Below are 16,669 nucleotides of genomic sequence, written 5' to 3'. Positions count from 1 at the left end.
TCTTTAGGTTAATTTTAATATTTACTTTTAAGCTAAAACACAGTGAAAATTTTAAATCTATGTTTATTATATGCACATACATTAAATTAATTCTGGATTGAGATTCCTGTTGAAAACTGTGAAAAAATATATAATTTGTAATGGAAGACTAAGCCCTATCTTTATAATCTGTAAATTTGTGCCCTTACTTATATAAGCAAAAGCTATCATGAATAAGTTTTTGACCTCTAGGGGAAATTATTTTGAATGTAGATACATACTGATATTTTTATCTGTTTGAATGAATTCAGCATTTATTTGGTGCAAAATTGGTATGTGATTTTATGTTATTTCATGCTTATTGAAATTTTGTACTATTTAGAATGTAGCTAAGTGGGCAGGAGTGGGTGATGCCAAGAGGGTTGGCATAGAACCTCCAAAAGGTAGTGCTAATATGTTTTTGAATTCATTGAATGAATGAATGAATGAATGAGATGGAGAGATATTGAAATCATACATCTGTGTTATCAGCATATGTGCATAGTGACAATATAGAGAAATCAAATTTATTATCTTGATCAGGTAGAATAGTGTATAGAAGAAGTGTGGTCATAAAGTGATGTTATTAGACTTATTCACTTAAAATGAGATTCAAGAAGTGTTGCTTCTGAGTCAAATAACAAAGTCCAAAGAGTGGCCATTGATGTTTAGGATACTTAAGTGGAATGGTGTTTGAAAGATGAACAGCATTGGAGATGAGGAGTTAATCAAATCTGAGACTAGGTATAGTTTGGGTTATATTATATTTAGACCAGTACAACTTTTTTTTTTTTTTTTTTTAAATCTACCCTTATCCTTTTTTGGCTCTGAGCAACTACAATTCACATTGCCAATTTTAGGCATTCCTACAAATATTCTGAGAAAAAAAATTATATACCTATACTTAATTTTATTATTATACTCCATCATTCTGCTTCAGCATAGATAGGTAGGCTTATGCAATAGATTTAATTTTATTTTAAGTATTATACAGTGTGTTAAAAATATAGCAAAATACTATATACTTTGCCTTTCGTGAACTTTATTTTTGATAATCTTTGAAAAATTTTTAGCTCAGAGCTTGGAAGAAAGTGCTAACAGAATACATAATGCTTCCCAGAAAGTATGCCCAGTAGCCTGCAAAAGCTTGGAAACATTCAGAATACTGAAAAGAGTGAGTTATGCCAAAGCCCTCAACAAATACTTGGTATTGCCTGAAACGAAGGTAGATGGCAATGTTGAGGTGGACAAGATGGCAATGAGACCCCAGCCGGGAGGGGCGCGGGGGGACCTGACACATAAAAAATGGGAGTTGGGGTGAGGATCCGTGCTGTACAAGGACAGAAAAACGGTTTTCTATAGGAGTTCCTCAAAATAGGCCAAGGTTCACCCACATCAGAGTCACTGACTTGCTTGCTTGAAATTCTGACTCCTGGGCTCCACATTTGAACTTCATGAGAATCACAAGGGGCATTGAAGAGGAATTTGTGTTTCTAACAGGCTCCTCGGATGATTTTTTACTGAAAATAATGTTTGAAAACTGGTAGTTTAGAGGTACCAGTGGAGAGCTGAAAAAAATGCTGACCCAGACTCCTAACAGTAGAGTATTGGTAAGTAGGAAGTTGGAGCATAGTCAGTTTGACTCAGGTAATTGGAGAGAAGCAGAGGGGCCACTGGGTGGGGGTAATGATGCTGCAGTGTATCAGCAAGTGGAATGGGATCTGGAGGCCTGTTTGAATAATTGCTTTGCTCTGACAGATGTTCTTTATAGATAGCTGTTAAGATAGAAGTGGGTTTTAGTTTACCAAAATTCGTAGAGCATTTAACAGAAAATTTTGAGTTTGTTTCTGTAAAAAATTATATAGCAGCTTTGGAAGGTTTTGTCCAGTTTGAAGAATTAGGTGAGATGTTTAAATTGAGAAATTTTCTTAGTAAATGAAGTAATAAGCACTCTGTCAGATGTCAGGAATACAAAAGGGAACCAAACACGTAAGTTTCCTGGTCTGTCTTAGCATATTGCCTTGAGGGGAGACTACAGACAAGTTAATTTTTTAAAAAATATATTTTGGTTTTAGTTGTAGATGGACACAATACCTTTACTTATTTGTTTATTTTTATGTGGTGCTGGGGATTGAACCCAGTGCCTCACACATGCTAGGCAAGCACTGTACCACTGAGCCACAACCCCAGCCCCAGACAAGTTAATTTTGAGTACTGTGTGGGAAATGATATGCAAGGCCAAGTAGAGCATGGTCTGAGAACTGTTAGGAGTTTGGAAAGATTTCCTGGGGAATTTCTGTCTGACCCAAGAGTTGAAGGATAAACTGGCCAGATGAAGAATCAAGAATGTTCCCACTAGAGGCAGCTGATGGAGGTGCAGGACCACAGAACTGAAAATTCATGTTGCTGGAGTGAAGAAACGGGGGCAGGTATATGAGAAATGAGACTAGAGAGAGAAGTAGAGAGTAGATTTCACAAAACCTCAAAACCATATTGAGGAACTTAGACTTTACCTAAAAGGCAATGGTATAAAAATGGGGTGTCTCACTCAGATACCCATTTTAGAAAGTTATCTCTGGCTACAGTTTGAAGATTCCGTTCTTAGGCTGACAGGACTAGAGAAGGGAAACCAGAATTGTCAACAAGGAGAGACCTAATGAAGCACACCAAGCTATGTTGGAAGATATGGGTAGGAATAAAAAAATAAAACTGGGAGAATGTAGAGTTAGGCAGCTAAGGGAGAAGAGAGTTGGTATAGTTTGTAAACGACTTGAAGGATCCTGGGTTGTCACAATATATGCTTTCAGAATCACTCCCTTATTCGAGATTTCTCCCCCTAACCCTAAGTAAAAGGGGAAGAGTAACTAATTTCCAGTATCCTGAGTGTTACTAAAGATGTGTATTTTAAAGCAAATTTGCTGAACGTTTTGTATTCTTTATGTGTTGGTTTCAGAATAATGTTACTTTATTTCTTTTTAAATATTTATTTATTTTTTTAGTTATCGGCAGACACAACATCTTTGTTGGTATGTGGTGCTGAGGATCGAACCCGGGCCGCACGCATGCCAGATGAGCGCGCTGCCGCTTGAGCCACATCCTCAGCCCAGAATAATGTTACTTTAAAAGTAAATTATCATACTAAATTGTAAATTCCAAACTTATATTTTAACCTCATTCTTATTCTAACCAATATGCAAAATGGAAACAAGTTCCTTTTGTTTGAAATGAGAGACCCCTTCAGAGCTTTATGAAAGTTATTACTGTGAATATTCTTTTGTATTCTTTGAAGAGGACTGAAAGTATACAAGAAACTTATTTGGAGCTTCTTCCAAAAGTGTTATATTTTGTTTTAACCCAGTCATTTGAAAATGTGTTTTTAAAAAATACTGAATACTCCAGCATTATCTTACTAGCTACAATAGAAGGTTGACTTCAGGTTTATTCCATGTTATTAGACAGTTGTTAAGCTTGGCCTTGCAAAGTCTTAAAGTTTGAGTTGAATGCCAGCAATTTAAAATGCAAATTAGAAATTTTATATTGTAGATTATAAGTGGGCTAATTGCCCTTGAAATATACTCCAGAAACTGTGGAAATAAATGCAATAGCATATTTTTTAAAGATAATGAGCTAAACACAGCTTTATGACTGAGACACTTTAACATTTTTTTAAGTGTTTTGTAAAGAAGGCACATTTAAATTTTTTGTGAACTGTGAAGCCATATTACATGATTTAGGGAATAAGTAATACAAGAAAGGAAAAAAAAGTCTACACACTTTAGAATCCTGGGTGTAATGTCACAAATCATTCATTCATTTCTCTCACGTGGTCCCTATCATTTGGTGTTGCACTTAGCTGCCTATCAAAATGATAATCCTCTTCAGAATTTGCACCACCCTTTTTTTTCACATTCTAATTTGTTACATATGACAGCAGAATGCAGTACAATTCATATAATGCACCACCTTTTGATCCGGCTCCTTCTGTTAGGCAGATTAGGTATAGGAAATCCTTGGTGCTATTCACATTTTACAGCTGCTTTATGTTAAGGACAGAACTTTTCTGGAAGAACTTTTGTGTGTTGAGTGAAGGAACTCTGGTGACTGTGGGAGGGTTTTGAGTGAAGTATAATAAATATCCTCAACACTCCAGTTGTCTTCTCTAGGGGCCATGCGTGCCAAGGTGGAAGGTGTCCCCATAACTTCCTTAGAACTTATGTAACCAGAGATATCTATCTTATCTGTTATTTAACCCGTTATTAGCTACCCTCCTCCCCAATACTTCTCTTTCCAACAATTTACACAATGTTCTGTGACAGGAAAATGATTCAGATGACTAATTATATACATACATATATATATGTTTTTTGGTACCAGCGATTGAACCCAGGGGTGCTTAACCACTGAGCCACATCCACAGCCCTTTTTGTATTTTATTTAGAGACAGGGTCTCACTAAGTTGCTAAGGCTGGCTCCTTCCTGAGCCTCCCGAGCCACTGGGATTACAGACATGCAAGCTGACTAATGTGCTTTCAAATAAGCTCCAAGAAAAACCAAGCCCAACTATCGAAGATACCATTTGAACATAGTTTGAGTGTGTTTAGATAATGTTTATTATTTTAATTCCTTCTATTTTGAGAGGTGTCTCTGATACTTTTTTCTTAAGGAGAACTATTGTCTTTACTGGACAATAAGTTTCTGAGAAGCTGTTAGGAATTAACAAGGTAACAACCATGGAAACAGCCAGTCCAAAAATAGTTGACCTCAGTGAGCAAACTTAGAAAGTTTAAAAAATACCTCAGTTGTTTGACAGGATTTTATTTTGTAATAAATGTTTGTCTTTTGGTGAGAGGAGATTGTCTAGTTAAAATGTAAATATGAACAAAAGGAATACTAACATTTAAAGCTAAAAACCATTGACTTAGGTATTAAAATACAAAGTGGCAAAATTCAATGTCTTATTCAGCCAAGTGAGCAGACTCAGAGACTTGATTTAAAAATAGGAAGTAAGTAAAACTGAGTGTAAAGAATGTCTTCTTTTTTATTCTAAGTGCTCTTCAAAACAATAGCTGAAAAGGATGTGCTATGACAAGAGGTTTTAAGTGACATTAGGAAACAAGTGAATGGAATAAAGGCTGCTCATGTGTTTTATAATAGGAAGTTACAAGTTGAGAACTTAGTTCTGTTGAACAGGTTCTGAAATATTTGAGATGTATTTTTTAAACAAATATTTCAGAAAACATACTGTTAAAATGAATTGTAAATTGCTAATAAATTGCTTATAGCTCTTTACATTTCCTATACCTTATAGTTAATGTTGTTTCTTGAAGCTTGGCCTTAACCATATTGCTAGTAATAAAATGACACACTTCTTCATCCCAGTAAAATGGGAGCAATAACAGTCTACAAAATATTTATTGCTGTTATGATTATGAGGTTGTATACATATAGTTTTTGCTTTGTATAGTTTCAGTATACATCAGTTTCATTTAGCACAGTTTAGATAAATAGCACAGTCCTCCAACAGCACAGCTCTCTTTCTCACTCTGTTTAGTCCTCTGATCATATGCTACCTCCTTCACATGTAGAGTAGTAACCTTGGCCTGTCACTCCCTAGCCCTTTTATACTGCCTTGAAATAAAAAACCAAAAGAACTTATTACTTGTTTACTTATTACTTATTACTTATCTGCAGCACTTATTACTGCCTTACATATGTTTTACTGTCAGTCTCCTTCCTCTGCCCTCCTGTCATCTAGGATGTGAGTCGGTGTGGGCAGAGACTTGATCTGTTTTCTTCACTGCTGCATCTGTGGTATTTGCAGCAGTGAGTGGCTTAAAGTTAGTTCTAAGTAGATGCTGATTCAGTAAATAAATCTTTATGTTTCAGAGCTCAAACAGTGCTTTTGCCTTTCCTATGTCATTTTTATGGTGGATTCTGAATTCCTCTGATACTTATTGTCTTTACTTTGACACCAAGTTCAGCTTTTATGTTAATATATATCTCATTTCTCCAGTGAGGTGCCAATGACTGTATCTTTTTCTTTCCCCAGAAAATCTAACATATTAAGAGTAAACAAATACTTATTAAATTTAAAAATAAACCAGTTGCTATTGCAGCTTCTTAATCTACATGGTGTTGTCATAAATCCTTTAGTTCATTCAACAAATCCAGTTTGTTCATTCATTCAGCACATTTAGTACATACCTGCTATTCAGGTGTTGGCATATAGCAGCAAACCAAATGGTAACAAAAGTTTCTCTGTAAGTTATTCTTACATGTGTCCCAAATTAACTTTTTTTTTTCCTTTCCTTTTCTGCAGTGGAAATTAAACCCAGGGCACCACAAGTGCTCTTCCACTGACCTACATTCCTAGTGTTTTGGTTTTTTGTGTGTGCTTTAAGGTTGAGACATGGCCACACTAAGTTGCCAAGGCTGGCCAAAGTTTGTGATCCTCCTCAGCCTACCAAGTAGATGGGATTGATTACAGGTTTTGCCACTATACCCAGCTCCAAATTAGTATTCTTAAAGCAGTTCTTTCACCAAGTCAAGCAAATTGCTGCTCAAAATTTAGAATTTACTAATTCAATCAGGGTCAAAATTTCTACCTTAGTATTTTATCTGGTCTCCTAATTCTTTTACCCCCATTGACCATGGGAGCCTGGTTGCTGGCCTCCATGCTATGCCAGTAACATGGCAGTGACTGCTCTGAGCTTCCTGCCTTCTCCTGGAATAGTTTTTATGATAGGGTGAGAATGTATTCTTCCTCTCTCTTGCCCCCTCCCTCTCTCCAACACTCCAAATCCTCCACAAATATATCTCATTCTAATTAAAAAGTGTAACTCCTCCCTTTGAGAAATATCCTCAACCCTGCTGTAGGCTCAGTGCTTTACCATTACATTAAAAGAGATATGATGGGTCTAAAATCTGTATAAAAATTTAGCTTAGTCATTAGGTAGATTTAATTTTAATTTGTCATGGTCTTCAAATTCCTGTGAAATTTTAACAAAAATAAATAGAAAAGTGATTTTTTTTTCTTTTAGATTTAATGCCTTATTTAAGTTTAATTGCTCTGAAGTGCTAACATTGTAGATTGGCTAGGTTTTAATCTGCATTATTAATATATTTCCTTCCCATAGAGCTAGCAAACTGTAGCTTCAGTTTTAGTTTTTGGTGCTTTTAGGCACTTTTATCTTGACCTGTTTGCCTAACATTTACTAAGCCCTGAGATTTAATTTACAAGGTCTGGACAACATTTTTTCTAGCTAACTTGCTTTGTGCCTTTTTAAAAAGATATCTTTGTTTTTTATGTGGTGCTAAGGATCAAACTCAGTGCCTCATAAGTGCTAGGTAAGCATTCTAACACTGAGCTACTCCTAGCCCCTGGTTTGTGCCTTTTAAATAACATTGTGCTCCTTGGCTTTCTATTCTTTTTAAATTGTAAGACTCACTGTGGAATATCATTTTTATTACAGTTAAACTAATTTATATTTAGGTTGACTGATATTAGTTTTTATAATATATATCTGAATTAAAGGAAATTTCTTTCCTTTACCTAGCCATGATTAAAATCAGAGAAACCCCCATTTACCTAGCTCACCTTGGAATTGAGGGGAAATTAACATTGCACATGAATGATTTATTTATATTGGACATTGACTAAGCTTATAATAATGATATATTATTATATATACACTGGTGGGTGTCTAAAATTAGACATCATATTTTAGTGATTTGGGGGAGGGGGATGTACTGGGGATTGAACCCAGTGGTGCTCCACACCGAGCTATGTCTCCAGTCCTTTTTTTAAAAATTATTTTTTATTTTGAGATAGAGTCTCACTAAGTTGCTGAGAGCCTGGCCGAGTTGCTGAGGCTGACCTAAAACTTGCAATCCTCCTGCCTCAGCCTTTCTAGCTGCTGGGATTATAGGAATGTGCCACCACACCTAGTTAGTGATCTTAATTCTGTTCCTTAAAATAATATTCATGGTAGATTGGTAGTTTTAAAATTTTAAGCTGAATTTTAATATCTGCCTGCTGCTTACTTCCAGAATAAAGAAAGTATGTTATGTTTGATGTCCACTGTACCAATTAATAGCAAATCTTGCTATATTTGCTGCTGATTATATATCATTATAGAATGTCATGACAGCATAAGGGAATACATAGAAGAGAGAAAAATAGTCTAAGATGTGATTAAAAGGGCACAATTAATTCTGAAGTGTTGTGTGGTATGGGATTTTTTACAAAGATTTTTTTCTTTTATTCAAATGTTACTAAGGATTTGAAGCGTTCATTACCATCTGGACTTGGTCTCTCAGAAACTCAAATTACATCTCATGGCTTTGACAGTACCAAAGAGGGGGTTATTGAAGCAGGAGCATATCAAGGTAAGAGCCCATATATTTGTAAAGATGGCTGGGATGGAGGAGGGAAGAAGTTTACTGACTGCACTTCCATTAATAAAGAACAAGAGTTGAGACCTTTAATTCTGTAATAAAACACTAATAAACACAATCCTTTTTCTCTTCAACTTAAGTATTTTAGGCTGTGTCTTAATAATTTTGTATAAATTGATCAATGTGCATATGTTCACTATTAAAAATTGTTTTTTAAAATACTGAAAAACTCAAAATTATATCAAAATGTAGATTTAGATTACTTTAGTTTGTAACCATAAAATTTATAACTATAAATATTGGTTTGTAGGAGTATATATTTCCTATATCAAAACATTAAAGTTCTCACCTAAAATAATTATCACGTAAGTAAAAGAAAAACCATGCACACTATTTGAATGTGAAAAAATACATTGTTTTCTTGACAGAGCTGTAGTTAAAGTAATCAATGTTCATGAAGTACACTAATTTTAATACTACCTTGTAATTTCATGAGATAAAAACATCTCCATGCTTTTGCAATACTTAGCCCTCTTGCACATAGTAATGTGCTATATTTTTAGTGTATTATTGGCCAATTCTTTATTCAAGAACAGTTTAGATTTTAAAATATATTCTTTGCTACTGGGTCCTAGAAATAGGCATTTAGGATAATCCAGTATAATATCCCCTGTCCTAGATTAGTGAAGTGAATAGACTGTCTCATGATTTCACCTTCTCTCTCTCTCTCTCTCTCTCTCTCTCTCCCCCCCTCTTCCCCCTCTCTCTGTTTTTAATGTTTATAAAAATAAAGCTATAAAAGGGAACAAGCATATCAGTATCTTAACAGTATACACATAAGCCCTGCATACTATATGTAGACACGGTCTTAAAAAAAAAAATGCACCTCTGCTTCATTTTTAAGCATAATGGCATTGTTATCTCTTTAGAGGTACAAGGCTTACTTTACATTAATTATTGTTTCTTTGTGGTATTGGGGATTGAACTCAGGGCCTTTAGCATACTATTCAAGTGCTCTACCACCCGCAGCCCCAGTTTCAAAACTTAAATGTCAGCATAGAATAAAAATTAATTTAATATTCAGATATTTTAAGTGTTTTCAATGAAATTATTTAGCTGACATTTGATTTAACCTTTTTCCCCTCAAGTGAAACAGGATTATTGAATAATTGAAATCAACTGGCCATTCTAATTGGCAGTGCATGAACATTAAAATGCTAGTCAGTTTCACTTACTTATAGATATACCCAATCCTTCAAATAGGAATTGAAAACGTGCTTCACACTGAGCATGGTGGCACATGCCTGTAATCCCAGTGGCTTGTGAGACTGAGGCAGGAGAATTGCAGGTTTGAGGCCAGCCTCAGCACCTTAATGAGGACATAAGCAATTTAGCAGGTCCCTGTCTCAGAATAAAAATGAAAAGGACTGGGAATGTGGCTCCGGGCTAACGAGTCCCTAAGTTCAATCCCCAGTTTAAAAAAAGAATGTGTTTCATATAAAGGCAGTAATTTGTCTCTTTGAACTGTATTTATAAAACATTTCTTAACCTAAACTGCATTGTTGATCAGTGTTAAAAAGAGAATCAGAGCAAGGTGTGGTGGCACATACCTATAATCCCAGCTACTAGGGAGACTAAATAGGAGGATTGCAATTTGAAGGCCAGCCTAGGCAACATATCAAGATTCTGTCTCAAAAGATAGAGAGAATATCATGCTGCCATACTGGGATAAGTGGATCAGTTGAGTGTTTACTGGAAAGTGGTAGTTGTTTTGAGGGCCTCTTTGCCTGCCTCTCTCTCTCTTTCTCTTTCTCTTTCTCTCTCTCTCTTCCATACACACACACATAGACATATCTGTCTCACACACTCTCTCTCTATATATGAATATGATAAAGAGCGACATAATGCTTATAATTTAGAAAATAAGTCTTATGAAAAATGTTAGATATTTTAGTGCTGTGTTAGCTCTGGAAGAATGAAAGATAACTTAGTGACTCTATTACGCAGAACAGTTACTATAAGAAGAATGTTAATGGGGCTGGGGCTGTAGCTCAATTGGTAGAGTGTTTGCTTAGAGCGTGTGAAGCACTGGGTTTGATCCTCAGCACCATATAAAAATAAAATAAAGATATTGTGTCCATCTACTATAAAAATATTTTTAAAAAGGAAGAATATTAACAATGTACTTTTCCATTTATCACTATCTTTAGCAAGTTTAGAAGAAATTATACTTAAATTCAGCTTAAAATCAACAATTATTATTGAAATTTTCCTAACAACAAAGATGTGGCAGAATTAGTAATAGTGGAACTCATGAATAAATCAAAGCTCCTAAGAGTGACTTGTGCTTCGTTTCTGGGTTTTGTTTTAATGGGGGTTTCAATCATTGAATCCATTTATTCCTTTCTTTGATTTCTGTTGTTGAGATGAAATGGAGCTAATTCCCCAAATTTAGTCAGTTAGCAAGATCCTAGATTTTTTTTTTTTAAAGAGAGAGTGAGAGAGGAGAGAGAGAGAGAGAGAGAGAGAGAGAGAGAGAGAGAGAGAGAGAGAGAGAGAATTTTTTAATATTTATTTATTTTTTTTTAGTTCTCGGTATGTTGGTATGTGGTGCTGAGGATCGAACCCGGGCCGCACGCATGCGAGGCGAGCGCGCTACCGCTTGAGCCACATCCCCAGCCCCGATCCTAGATTTTTAAGAGGTTTCTTTTGTTTTGTTGATATTGGGGATTGAACTTAGGGGCACTTAACCAGTGAGCCACATCCCCACTCCTTTTTATATTTTACTTAGAGACAGGATCTCACTAAGTTGCGGAGGCTGGCTTTTAACTTGCAATCCTCCTGCCTCAGACTCCCAAACCGCTGGGATTACAGGCATGCACTACCATGCCGGCTGTTATTTTTAATGGGTATTGCTGAATGCTTTTGGTAACCCATTTGGTAACTCTGGGTTAGTTTGAACTAGTTTAAAGGATTAGAATACTGAATACTGAAGATGCAAAGAGTGATAATTACCTTTGAAGGTAAAGCAAACAGCGGAAATCCCAATTACCTTAGCACAACGCCATAGTTTGCCATTTTAGTTTGGAAAGTTACATATATATATTACACATATCATGTTGTGTCATGATATTATTTCTTGTGCAAGATTAATAAACTGTAATAACTAAAACTACAGTTCTGTTCCTGGGATCATCAAGACATGGAACTATGGTAGTCTTCTTTTATTTAATGCTTCCTTATAATAGGAACCCTTGTGCCTTGGACAGTAGTGATATAGTCTTTGTTTAAAATGGTGGTCAGATTTGATAACCTATTAAAATGTCCTCCAACTCAGCAAGTAACTTATAATTAATGTTTTCTGCATTGAATCTAATAATGAAGATATCATAGTGTGGATTCAGAACATTTCAGTCTCTAATAAGAAACTGTTTTAATCTATCTGAGCCCCATTTCTCTTACAGTTTAATTTGACAATTTGGCCTAGTTGATTTTCATCTCCTTTTCTAGTTTTAAATGTTATAGTACAACAGACTTTAGGGCACACGTACCTCTCATTTTGAAATGTAGTGACAATATGTAGGCTTATTGCAAAAATGTGAGATCTAGTCCAAATTCAGAATGGTACTAGAATTGATAACTGTTTCTGTTGCGAGGCACAATAGTGCATGTTTGTAATCCCAGCAGTTTGGAAGCTGAAACAGGACGACTGCAAGTTCAAAGACAGCCTCAGCAACTTGGTGAGGCCCTAATCAACTTAGTGAGTCCTTTTCTCCAAAAAAAGGGAATGGTGGTGGTGTGGGGATATGGCTCAGTTATTAGGTGCCCCAATACCAAAAAAAAGAAAAAGAACTTACTGTGTCTGAAATATGTAGTTACCACTATTTTAAGTAAGGAAAGTGGTTATTGATTCTTTCTTAAGAAAATTTAGTTATGAATTTTATATATTATGTATTTTCCAGAGAACTAGGGAAGAACATTTACAGACAGTAAATATTCTCAGCTTTTTTTTTAACATCTTTTAAATGATTACTCCCTTTTCTTTGGTTTGCTACTTAGCATTAGCAATAATATTAAGTAGTCAGTATTTCTTATGCTGTGATGACAGGGCTCATAGATATTACATAATTTGCTACTAATGTGTTCCTGGCACTATGTGGTAAACAGCCAGAATTTCATGCCCAGGGTCAGAATTTAAAACTGTGTTTCATTCAACAGTTTTATTGTTTCCTCTGGTTATCAAACTTGATTGTGTTTAAAAATCAACTGGCTTTTAAAAAACAACATATGCCTGTTTCACTAATGATAACGATCACTAGATCTATAAAGTATCTCGAGAATGTTTTAAAAACTATGGAAGTGGTGGTCAGTCAGAAAATACATCAGCACTTCTGAAACTTCCAAGTCCTACAAAGGAACTAGGTACTGAGGATCTTGTGATAATAGGGATTCTGGTTCAGCAGATATGGGACAGGGCATGAGATTTTGTGTTTCTAGATAGGCTTCCAGGTGACTTAATTGCTGTGGGTGCCCTGCATGACTCGAGTGAAGGACATAGTTCATTCACATTTCTGTAAGAGATATTAAAGCATGCTTTCATATCCCTGTGTGCCTTCAGATATTTACTTGAAAAGTTTTTCCTTCATTTTAAAGAGTAGCACATTATGAAGTATTTACTTCAGCTTTAAATCATTCAACTGTGGAATTTTAATCACTTTCTATTAATTGGTTTTGAAAATAGCAGAGTCCAGGTGAAATAATTTTGTTTAGATATGATCTTGCCAAATTTCTTCATATAGGGTATGTGTTTTGTTTGCTTTTGATAGTTTGATGAAAAATTTATATAAGAACTCCATTTAATATTAGTTTTTTTCTGAAAGAAAGCAAATATATTAATTCCAGTCATTAATCTCAGTGTTTTCGTATTTTAAAGGAAATAGCAATAGACCTAATTTCAAAATGTATAGTATGAGGAGGAGGAAAAGGATATTCACGGTTAAATGTCTGCCCTGCCCTTTTCAGGTTCCCCAGCACCACCTTTGCCATCTGTTCTGTCTCCTAGCAGGGTTGCAGCTAGTCGACTGGCTCAACAAGGAAGTGATTTAATTGTTCCTGCAGGTATTCACTGCACTGATTGGATAAAGCCTCCTTGCTACTGCTGAAGCTAAAACTCACTCAGTTTCATAATCACTTGCTTTGTGTTCTTAGGTGTGTGTTATTCTGGCTTTTTTGGTGGCTGCTGCTTTTTTTTTTTAAACAATAGGGAAATAATCTTTCTAGCCATAGCCTATCTTTCTGGCTTTTCAAAGTAATTAAGCTGCATCTCACTGAAATTTAATCCTTTTAAAGGTTAGAATCATAGTAAAATGTGATTTGCTTTAAATCATTCTTTCTTTGCTCTGGGCAATATAGGTTCACTGACTGGATCCTAACCTTCCAGCTTTGCAGCTCTGTCCTGTTTTCAGTTAAACAAAAAAGAAAGTTTCAACAGTTGGGTGGTTATTATTGGGAACAGAATATTGGAAGTGGAAAAGATTTTGTTTTATTTTCTTCCTCAACTTACAAATAGTTTTCAGATTGCAATAAAATACTATACAATTTGCCAGTTATGCCCAATTAAAAAAAAAATCCTTGGGAAGGATTTCCATCTTTGCATTTTAAATTTGCTCCGCACTTTAATGTTGCTGGACTATAGAAACAGGAAAAATGAATTCCATGTTTCTTTTGGTATGGAATGTTGACAATATTTTGTTTCTATGAGAATTTTGCAAATTCCTAAATGTGCTTGATTTTATATACTTTTCTCAGTCTTAGCTTGTGATAAAGCTGGGTTAAAGGTGGGCTGGCTATAGGAAGATCAGTGAGAGAAGAAAATTGTTTTATTTCTCAGAGAGGGGTCCAATGCCAGACCTTGCACAGGTCAGGCAGGTGTTCTACCACTAATATACCCACCACCTCCCAGCCTTAATCCTAAGTTTTTAAAACCATTTTTGTTTTAATTTTTTCCTTAGTGTTTCATTGTGCTTTTAAAAATTATTTTAAAGTTTCTATCCCAAGTCATTGATATTATAAATGTTTATAAAACATTTTTTTCTACTATGAAAAATATTTTGTGATTAGAAATTGTATAGTGGTAGAGTTGCTTTTTTGTCATAAAATCTCAATTGCTGAGACAATATATCATCAGGACTTTCCAATGCCTTTATTAATTATGCCTTGTTTTTTAAAGATTTTTGTGGGAGAGGCTCTTGAGGAAAAGGTACAGTGTAGGTCTTTTTTCAACTCAGCATATTACACTGGTGGTGAGATTTTTTTATTATTTAAATGAAATGTATTTTTTTAACTGATGATATAAAAATTGTGCATTTTAAGGTGGTACCATGTGATCGATTTGATATATGTATTCATTGTGTAATGTTTAAGTCATATTAAACATATGTTCTTAAACATTTATCGTTCTTCATGGTGAAGACATTAATTTTTAATGACTTTTTGAATCATTTTTAAAAATTTATCCAAAATCATAGCAACTGGTCTAAATAGTATATGCAGTGGAAGGAGGTCACTGTAAGGATTTTCATTGATAAAAATAGTTTCTTTAAAGGGTCAGCAGGTTATAAGATAAGTTGTGAAAATTTTATTTTATGTGAAGAAAATAGCAACAATATAGAAAAGAAGGTTGATTGCAGCAGAGTTTTTTTTTTAAAAGATAACAGCCGGGCATGGTAGTAGTGCGTGCCTGTAATCCCAGCAGCTCCCAAGGCTGAGGCAAGAGGATCACAAGTTCAAAGCCAGCCTCAGCAACTTAGCCAGGCCCTAAGCAACTCAGCGGGTCTCTAAATTAAATATAAAAAAGGGCTGGGGATGTGGCTCAGTGGTAAAGTGCCCTGGTTTCAATCCCTAGTACCAAAAACAACAACAACAACAACAAAAAAAACACCCCAGACAGACAGACTACATGACATACATTTAAGTTTCATGGACGGAAGTGTTTTTAAGTGATTAGGAATTTCTAGTTCTACAATTTGTGAGAACCTTTTTATTTTTTTAATTGTAAAGTAGTTTTAGTTAAATGGCATCAATATTTTGTTTTCTTTCTTTCCCTACTTGTCTTTATCTGGATGGTGCTTTTGTCTTTTTGTTATGATCATACAGGTGGCCAACGAACACAGACAAAAAGTGGACCAGTAATTCTAGCAGATGAAATTAAAAATCCTGCAATGGAAAAGTTAGAACTTGTTAGAAAATGGAGTCTAAACACCTATAAGGTTTGTAATTTTTTAATTTTTCTTAAATGGGTCTAAGAATCTTCATTTATGTTTATTCAGATTATTATATTGCAATGTTATGAATATGAATATATAGAAAAGAATTTAACCATCTAAATTTGAAAGTACAATTAGAAAATTAAATGCTTGTTTTATTATCGATCTTTACATATAATTTAAAATGTCAGTAAAAATAGTGAAAAGCTATTAAAATTCTTAACTGCCAAATAGTACATATTTGAAGAAATATACTTACTGCCTTGGGATTATGTTAGCCATAGAGCTATTACAGATATATTTGCCCCCTCTGCCTCCCCCACCCCGCTATTTTGGATACTTTATTTATTTTTAATTTTAAGAGACAGTGCTGCCCAGGATGGCCCCCATCTCCTAGATCAAGTGTTCCTCCTTCCTCAACCTCCTGAGTAGCTGACTATAGGCATGTGCCAGGCCTTTTTTTTTTTTTTAAATACTTTATAGTAACCAAAGATTGAGAAAGCATATTAATTCTCTAAGGTTTGAAATTCTTGTATCTTCTTATAATTACTAAGTGTTAGCCATAGGTAGCACAGTAAATTAATTAGGTTTTAAAATTTTATCCACATTGTTATTGCATAGCTTGAGTATTTGGTTATTTTCCTTATGTTCTCCTTAAAATAAATAAGCAAATTACTTAATCTATAGTATATTTCATGTATTATAAATAGCCCAAGCCCTAAATTCACTTAGTAATTTTGAAAACTCAACGTGGATAGGGTAGTAAATTCATGGAACAGGTAAGTGGCTGAAAGCCCCAGCAGCTTAGGGTAGAGCATGAGCCAGCCACACTCTGAGTTGTGAATTGGTTGTCGATCTGTTGGTTGGCTTGTCGATCTGTTGGTTGGCAGTTCAGGAATCATGTGTTTCTTTATACAGAGTAGATCTCTCCTCTGTGTCTTAAAACAGTGAATTTATTTTTTCAGTTAATTATTTTTTAAATATGTTCT

At 34.9% G+C, this 16,669-nt stretch overlaps 1 protein-coding gene across 9 annotated transcripts in view; it reads left to right on the top strand.

The window, feature by feature from the left end:
* ARFIP1 (ARF interacting protein 1) overlaps positions 1-16,669 on the top strand; it is a 114,073-nt gene that overhangs the window by 58,797 nt on the left and 38,607 nt on the right. For 8 of the 9 annotated variants that reach the window (XM_081303986.1, XM_081303983.1, XM_081303987.1 and 5 more), the window contains 3 exons: positions 8,298-8,406; positions 13,438-13,533; positions 15,571-15,683. In XM_081303986.1, the coding sequence (XP_081160112.1) occupies positions 8,298-8,406; positions 13,438-13,533; positions 15,571-15,683 (318 nt within the window). The remainder of the gene's footprint in view (positions 1-8,297; positions 8,407-13,437; positions 13,534-15,570; positions 15,684-16,669) is intronic. The other variant, XM_081303984.1, reaches the window with a different exon arrangement.

This window comes from Spermophilus citellus (assembly GCF_964194105.1).
Source record: "Spermophilus citellus genome assembly, chromosome: 8".
NCBI classification, from domain to species: domain Eukaryota; kingdom Metazoa; phylum Chordata; class Mammalia; order Rodentia; family Sciuridae; genus Spermophilus; species Spermophilus citellus.
This window is presented reverse-complemented; position numbering and strand designations above follow the sequence as displayed.